This window comes from Gavialis gangeticus, unplaced genomic scaffold, assembly GCF_001723915.1.
Source record: "Gavialis gangeticus isolate Ggan-Ray unplaced genomic scaffold, GavGan_comp1, whole genome shotgun sequence".
Classification (NCBI taxonomy): domain Eukaryota; kingdom Metazoa; phylum Chordata; order Crocodylia; family Gavialidae; genus Gavialis; species Gavialis gangeticus.
In genome coordinates, this window is record NW_017729032.1 from 198,094,476 (window position 1) to 198,103,341 (window position 8,866).

At 44.7% G+C, this 8,866-nt stretch overlaps 1 protein-coding gene across 1 annotated transcript in view; it reads right to left on the reverse strand.

Annotated features, from left to right (window-relative positions):
* Positions 1-8,866, reverse strand: part of LOC109302302 (cilia- and flagella-associated protein 47-like) — a 536,681-nt gene that overhangs the window by 356,791 nt on the left and 171,024 nt on the right. The window contains exon 7 of the mRNA XM_019523864.1: positions 5,304-5,401. Within this exon, the coding sequence (XP_019379409.1) occupies positions 5,304-5,401 (98 nt within the window). The remainder of the gene's footprint in view (positions 1-5,303; positions 5,402-8,866) is intronic.

Genomic DNA, 8,866 nt, shown 5'->3' on the forward strand with positions numbered 1-8,866 from the left:
ACAATGTTAAAGAAATTTGGAAGCTTATCAGTGTCTCTAGCATCATAATAAAATAAATCCTAATATCTATATGGTTTTAATGTTTGCTTTGGGTTTCCTTATCATATGGTGGGTGTGTGATGGGGGTTGTGGGGTTTGGAGGTGGGGGTGGGAAGAGGGGTGGGAGGATGTGGGGGGATGAGAGTCAGTGTGGGTAGGTGTAGGGGGACTGTGGGTGTTGGGGTTGCTTAGGAGGGGTGGGTCCCCTGCATGAATGCTTCATGCCCTTGGTGGCTGGCAGGGCATGGTGGCACTGGCAGCAGTGGGAGCGGTAAGCAGGGAACTCCCGCAGATGCCGCTGGCACTGTCAACAGCAGGGGGAGGGGTGGTGAGCGGCGAGCACCCACAGACACTACTGGCAGCAACAGTGGTGGCCAGTGGCAATTGCTGACTGCCCACAGACACCACTGGCAGCAGGGGGGAGCAAGTGGCAACCGCCTACGAGCACCACTGACAGTGTCGGTGGCAAGTTTTTTGAGGAGGTGCCCTCCCTACGCATCGCCAATGGTCCGCTGCTCCCCACAGGGCAGAGCCCCCCCCACCCAGCACATGGACTACTCTGCCTCGATTTAACAGACCATTGGTCTGACCCAGTCTGGCACTTCCTACGTTCTTTTTATTCTTCCTTGCCAAAGAGAGCAGGACATGAGACCATGGCAGAAGTTAGGTTTAAATTGCAGTGAGGAAGATCTAGATGAAGTCCCAGGGTGGAGAGAAAGGATTTTGTAAGTGTAAGAACAGGAGGAAAATGGAACAAGCCACCTGGGAATATGTGGAATCCCCTTCACTGGTGGCATTCAAGAAGCGGCAGATGGGGATCTCCCCAGAGTGGCTTAGGAAGAGCAAATTCTGAATTTGTTTAGGTGGTTCAACTAGATGATCCTTGAGGGCCCTTCCAGCCTGAGGATTTTATGAGTCTAAAACAGGGGAAATGATCCTTTCTTTGCCTTTTCTATCTAAAGCCAATACAAAAACAAGGGACATCTTATAGCCCCTGGAGACATTGCCCTGCTATCCCCAGCCCTCTACTCTTTCTCCTGCTCCCCCGAGGCTGGAGACAAACAAGGGAAGAAGCAGGAGGCTGGAGACAGCCCTGGAGACATTTCCCTGCTGTCTGCAGCTCCCTCCTTCTTCCCCTACTCCCCCCAAGGCTGGAGACAAGCAGGGGAAGAAGCAGGGGGCTGGAGACGGCCACAGAGACATTACCCTGCTGCCTCCAACCTTGGGAGAGCAGGGAACAACAGGGGAATGCCTCTGGGGCTGTCTCCAGACCCCTGCTCATTACCCTGCTGTCTCCAGCCTCCCAAGGTGCCCCCCCCCACTCCTCCTCCAGCTCCCCCAACCCCCTGCTCACCTGGCAAAATCCAGGACAGGTCCCTGCAGGTTGCACCACTGCCTGCCCACCACGGGCAGGCAGCATGCTTCAGAAGCAGGGAAAGAGCCAATCATAGAGACGCTCTGGTACTCTGTCTCCAGAGGACTGAGCCTCCAGTTGCCTCAGGGCATGGTCCCAGACTGTGCCCTGACCTGACTTTTTCCCTGGGTTTTTGTTTGACCTCTGGGTAGCCTGGGTCTAATTTTCTCCTTGGGCTGCAAACTTGCAGTACAAGGAACATTTTTTCATTCCTGCTCATGCCTCTTGCCGTGCCTCAAAGAGGTTTCAGATAGGGCGAGAGGGATGTGCGCGCTTGTTTGAACGTGCCTTTAGAGTTCACAGGCATGTCAACACAGCTCTGTACTTGCTGTGAGCTCTCTGAGCACACCAACATATGGTCTGCCCAGAGTCCCTGGTTTCAGCACCAGAGCCTGCTCCTGTTAACTATTTCCTTACTGAACAGGAGGCACACAGCCAAAGCGGGGTACAACTATGTTGCTGCAACCCCTCTGGATCTACCCCTGTGCAAACTCACACTCAGGGTGTGAAATAGAGTGAGAAAACATCAAGCACTAGAAGAAATAAATGAATGCATGAATAACTGGGTACCATCCCAAAGGTAATCACAAGCCCCTGAAGGTCCCCCAAATCCCCCCTTTTTCCCTGTTCACTCTGGGAACAGTCTCCCCTTCACTTGCCTACCACACCTTGATGTCCCTTATATTTAGAAAGAGGAAGCTTCCCCAGAGCTTCCCAGGCCTTGTCTAGCTCCAAGGAAAACCTGGAAGTGTGGGTCCCTCACCTTAAGAGCTAATTGCATGGCTCCATACATCCCCTACAACATACCTCACAGATTCTGAATCTCGAATCAGGTGGGACATTTGTCCCAGCATCTCCAAGCCACTCCAGGTCTTTCTTTTTCCTTTTTGTGGGGTTTTAGACTTCCCCGCATCTGGCCCTCTACTCTGGCTGATCCCACAGCCCTGGCCCACTGCTCTAGGCCTGGCTTCTGGGCCCCAACCCTTGCTCTGTCTTGAACTTGCCACTGTAGGGCTCAAGACAGGCATGTACCCCTAGGATACTAATGTGACCTCCAAAAACCACCCCTTAATATACCAGCCCAAACCATTGGTTTAAACTGCAAAATAACACTAAGTCCCTGGGCTATAACATACAAAGAAAAACAAAGGTTGTGTGCCTGTTTGCCAAGTCTCTCTCTCTCTCTCTCTCTCTCTCTCTCTCTCTCTCTCTCTGTGTGTGTGTGTGTGTGTGTCACTCTTTTTGTTCCCCAGTCTGCAGAGCTGCTTTCTTCTAGCCTCCTTGGGAATTCAGGAGCCCCATACTCTACAACTCTCAGGGCTGGCCCCCCTCTCTGGCTCAACTGCAGGGCTTATATAGCTCTGGCCTGCGCCCTCTCCTAGTCATGTGATGACTCAGTCAGCTGGCCTGACTACAAAGCTGTCCTTTAACCCCTACTCTGCCAGCTACCTGTGCTCTATAAACTCTACCCTTAAAGGGGCCATACCACCTTCTAGTAACAGGGCCAGGGTTCTTTGTTATGTTAAATATTTTACCAAATTTAGATGTACAGTACATATGCACCCCTATTTTATAATTCCTTCATTAAATCAAATGGTTGTTTTCACTGTCATGTAAAAGCACTTGTATTATGTTGCGTTCTGGATCAGAAAGGTATACAATCAGTGTGGCAGCGAGAAACCCCCACGGGCCTTGGAAATGCTGGGGGCAAACCCTGGCATTCCCAAAAGGAAAAGGAGAGCCACCCATGCCCCAGGGAACTCACCTCCAGAGCAGGCAAGGGTGAAGCAAGAGCTGCGCGAGCCAGCATTTCGCCGGCTCTTCAAGCGGCTGCTTCCTGGGCAGGGCGGCGGCCAGCTGATTGCAGCAGCTGGAGCCGCCACCGCAGGGAATTTAAAAAGCCTACAGAAGCAGGCAGGGAGAAGAAAGCCAGCTGGGGGCACACCAGCTGGGTGGAGGCTCTGGGTGCTGGCTGTGGTGGCACTAAAGGCACTGCCCTCCAGCAAAGGAGCAGGCACAAGGCTGGGGGATGGCCAGCCCTCAGCCCCTCAACATTAGAGTATTCAAGGGGCGTCCCTCATGGGGAGGACGCCAGACATCTGTGACTCAGACCCCTGAGGCCAGGGACTGAAGCTTCAGGCTTATCAGCATCCTGGTGGTGGGCCAGATTACCAAAGCCAACACCAGACCCCACAGTCAAGGGGCCAACATATATTGTCGGGACAAAGATCTGAATGCCCAAACGGTTGGCGAGTGGACAGGGTGTAGGGGAGGAGGAGCCCCAGGGAACACCATGGCACACCTGAGAGTACCCTGTCTTTGGGTCTATAGGGGAAGAGAACACCAGTGAACCTCCTTCTTTACATATACCAACAAGTCATGGCAGGCAAGTTGGCGGACACCAACCTTGGGGGTGGAGTTATATTCACAGCACTTACTCAAGGTGTGCCAAGCAGTAACACTAAAGGCAGAATTGTAGTTCACATTATACACTTAAGTTGAAGTTATTCAGCTGCATAAGTGTCATTTTTGAAAATTAAGCATAGTTAGTGATATTATTCCATGTGCACCATGGACAGTTAAGTTTTTGCTTGGCTATTGAGACTTAATAGCATGCTGTGCTCTGACCAGGCCAAAAATGAGAATTAAATGCTATGTATCTGCCATTCAGTTACAAAAAGTGAAACTAAGTCCATGCAGAAATTACACAATTTCAAGTCATTTTTAATACTTAATTTATACCTTGCTTTCAGTCTGTTTTGTATATCTCTTTGTTCTGTCTATTATTATGATGCTTTCAAATCTTAGGCAGTGTATGGCTTTTTTTACTTAACTGATCTCCATATTTATTACACAAGTCATCTAGTAACCAGAAATGAAACTGCTAAATACTAATATATTCATATAAAGTACTAATACATTCATATATCTGAAGTAAAAATATTCTGAATTCTTAATGTATGAAGTGAAGCCAATGCATAAGTGCTACATTTTTAAGTAAAGCTTCCTGCAGCAAAATACTGCAAATGTTATTCCCATGTATAGAACCTCTTATCAGCATCCATTCCCAAAGCTGTTTTTTCTCAGCTGTTTACAAACTAAATGGAAAGCAGCATTTCTAAATGATAAAACAAATATTCCTTTAAAGATGACCACAAGCTTTACCTATAAAAATAAAAACCACTAAATAATCTAAATCAAAGGCAAAAAAGCAGTCACACATAAAAATGTATAGCCTAATGTCAGCATTATCATAGCAGCCCTGTGAAACATTGTGCTTTTCAAGCCTAATGTACAAACCATATAATTCAATAAAAGCATACTATTTCTTCCAAGATGATTAACAACAATTTATTGTATTCTTTGAGGGTCAAAGAAAATACTTATCTGTTAATGAAATGACTGCACAAAAATTTAACAAGGGGCTTTCACTGAATTTTAATAGCATGCATTATGTCAGGATGGAAAGCATGCAAATTTCAATTTGACCTATTATGTCTGGCTAGGGTTGAAGATTTAATCTATCCCTATTTAAGCTCAAAAGTTAGATACAGATTACAGCAGAATAAAACCCACATTAAAGAAATGGAGAGGAAATAGTGATTGAATGATTATTAATAAATGTCTAAAATTAGAAAAAAGTGGGAAGGTTGGTTCATATTACTGATTTTATCTGAAGTCCTAACAAGTATTGTGTTTTATTAGCCCAAAAGCTGAATGTCACCTTACAAATTTGTATAATAATGTATGTTAACATTCAGACCAACAATAACAATATAATCAGATATATTATATCTGAGTGTATCTGCCAATACAATGCCACAAATCCAAAAATTTTAAGTGATCTCACCAAAGCTGTACATTTCACTTCTAGGATTCTTTCAGGTGCTGAAGGCATACTATTAATCTCCAAAGAAAACCACACTTGGCAACATGAAGTCTTTCCTCCTGTATCAAACAAAATACAATTTTGCTTTTTTTAAAAATCTGGATTGGAGACATTGAGTGAAATACTACCTCTACTGAAATCAATGAAAGTTTAAATATGAAAAGACTGCTGTACTGTACAATGAGAAATAAAAGTAATTTAACAAGATTTAGATCTCTATGAAAACTTTCAATTGATTGACTAGGAGAATTTTTCCTTTATAAATTTGCACAGAATATTTCATTTATAGTTTAATCCTATTTTTGCATCAAGTATTCAGATAGCATGATTTTAGAACTCTTATGATATATAAAACTTTTATTTTGTATAGCACTTCCTAACATTATCAAATGTACTCATCAAAACAGTAGTACACAAGAACTGTCCTGCTGGGTAGTAGCTGTGCATGTGGCCCTGTTCCCTCTCTCTGACACCAGCAAGGTAAACTTTGCTACAGAAAAAGCTGCCAGAAACCCTGAAATTAGTGATTATATAAACAAAGTAGCCATAGGAAAGTTGTTTTTGTTAAAATGTATATACACTTTTATTTTACTTCAGTCTATGCCCTGAAACATAAGCAGTTATTTCCTGTCAAAAAAAATCTTGCCTTTATCTCCTCTTACGGCAGTCCAGAAGAGGGCAAATGGTGACAGTTGGGGAATTCTGCTGCTATTTTAAAAGAGTAAAGTTATGTAATATGCCATTTTCAGGAAACTGTCCCTCCATAGAATTTGAAAGAAAAACCTGCATTGATTTTAACTTGATTTCTAGTTTGGAGATTGTTTATGCATCAAGAGACTAGAATCTTGATTTAAAAAGCGTGAACTTAAGTTCTCCGTAGAACTTGATGAGACAGGCAGAATACATTTATAAACGAAAGCATGCCACTCTTCAAGTAAGTGGACAGGGCTGCATCAGCTACAGGACTCCCAAGAACAGCAGTACATGGTGCACCCCCACAGCTCGGAGCCCTGTCAGCTGACAGGGCTCCCAGCTGCAGGAGCATAGCTATGCTACATGTTCAAATTAAAACTGAATAGAAACCAACTATAAAGTCATTACCCATGTTCTAGCTGTAACTTTATAGTTTCTTGCACTGTTTTAAGGCATGATAGTTAATTTGCACATAAAGGCAGGATAAATTAATTGTGCAATTAACCAGGTAATTGCATAATATACTGTGGGCACAAACTGAAGGGACAATTTTCATCTGATCCAGCCACAGAAAGCAGTTTCTAGTCATGACCAAACACCAGGGTATGGGTGCAGACAGGTTAAAAAATGGCAGATCAGGTGAAAATTTGAACCCTCATTGCATGAGGGGTCAAATGAAGACATTTCAAAACAGAACACCTTCCATAACTTCTGTCTGCCTGCCTCTGAGCCTTGAGCTGTTTTCAGAATGGAAGGGAGAAAAGGGAGCGGAGAGAGTTTCATCTGGGGGAGTTTCAGCCCCAGCTGTAGGGTGGGGCTGGTGAATTGGAGCACCCTGAGGTGGGGAGGCTTCAATTCACCCACCCCACCCTCCAGCACTGGCTGGGAAACTCCTAGATGAACTCACTCGGCTCCCTTTCCTCCTCCCATCCTGAAACAGGGACAGGCTGGGAGAGAGAAGGGGCCATTGCTAGGGGAAACCAGCTGCAGATAGCAGCTATATTCCCTCCCCCTGGAACCAACAGTGAACTTCTGTTTGTTCCAGGAAACCATTGTAACTCAGAACACTTTCTGCAAAGCAGTCTCAGTTAGAGCGGGGAGCTGCACTTCTGTCTGCACCTGTAATGCGTAGAGGGAGCCTCAGTGACACCCATATTAAGGGCAACAGCTTGCATCTTACTAGTACATTACTTCTCAAAACACATCCAATCTTAGCTTAGCCAAAAACACCAGTTGTGAAATGTTGTCTCCTACACTAGAGGACAACTGTAGAGTTGTTTGGTTTTGGTTTTTTTCTGGTGAAGAATTGGGCTACATTCCAGTGGTACCTGGATCTGAATATTTAGGGTAACCTGTACCTAACAGATTGGGGCTAATCTTATATAAAGACTAGTAGGGCACGGAGGGATGCTAAAATAAAAGCCCAAAAAGAATGTGCTGAGAAGTCAAATGCAGTGCAAACTTCAACTCAATACATCACAAACAAATTGAACCTAAGAGAAAAGGAATGTGAAAAGAAGATAAAATTTAAATTTAAAGAATAGGCTATAACACTATAATTTAAATCATATTATAGAAGTATAGTGAAACACGTATTACAATCATATGCAAATGAAATATTTATACACACACATACATTTATTTTGACAATAGCTATATTTTTTTCTCATTTCCTTTGACCTAACAATAGTAAAGTATTATAAGTTAAATGTGTCTTGATTTGCATTCCAAAACCGGTTGTTTCACTGTCTTAGGCTTCAGTGACAAGAGAAAAAAAATCTACACTGCCCACATTAAACCTTTAATCTGTGATCTTCTCAGACCCCATAAAATAAAAAAAGATTGAGATTGGTCAAGACTTCAGTGGGAGACTGCCAGAGGTAAGAGAGAAACTCACCTTTTGAGGATAGGAGCTTGTCAGCCCTACTGTTTAATCTTCTTTCAATCCCAGTTGCAACCTTTCATTCTTCATAATCAGGAGGATGTGGTACTTGAGAGGCAGAATCAGGCATTTGTCACTGATGTCACTGATGTAAGTAGTTTAAGACAGCTTGTGCACCTGTCAGCTCCACTCTCATCATTAACCAACTATGGCAAATTTAAACTGTGTTCCCTTAAAAGATCCTATTTCTTAAGAATCTAAGGACTTTTTCTGGTAGAGGAAGTCTTATTTTGTTTTTTTCATGTACCCTGAGGCTGGGAGATTGTACCCCCAGGGCAGCTGCACCCCCTGGCTGGGTACCAGCATCCGTAGATGCAGGACTCTGGGTTCCCATGCTGCTGGAGCTGAGTGTCCCCTGAGTTGCAGGACTCCTAGGCCTAGCTGGGCAAGGTGTACTCCTGCAGTTGGGAGCCCTGACAGCTGATGGAGCTCCCAGCCACAGGGACACTGTGCCACACATGCAAATTAAAGCTCAATAACAACCAGATAGAAAATTAGTACACATGTTTTAGATATCACTTTATAGCTATTTGGAGCTTTTTATGGCATGATAGGTACTTTGCACATGTAGCTGGTCTCAAGTTTCATAGTTGGTAGGGTCGGAAGGGACCTGAGCAGATCATCAAGTCTGACCCCCTGCCATGGCAGGAAAAAGTACTGGGGTCAAATGACCCCAGCAAGGTGTTCATCCAGCCTCCTCTTAAAGACCCCCAGGATAGAAGCCAGCACCACTTCGCTTGGAAGTTGGTGCCAGATCCTAACCGCCTTGACAGTGAAGTAGCACCTCCTGATATCTAGCCTAAATCTACCCTCTGCCAGCTTGTGACCGTTATTTCTAGTCACTCCTGGTAGTTCTCGGGGGCACAGGGACTCCCCAATGCCTGCTGAT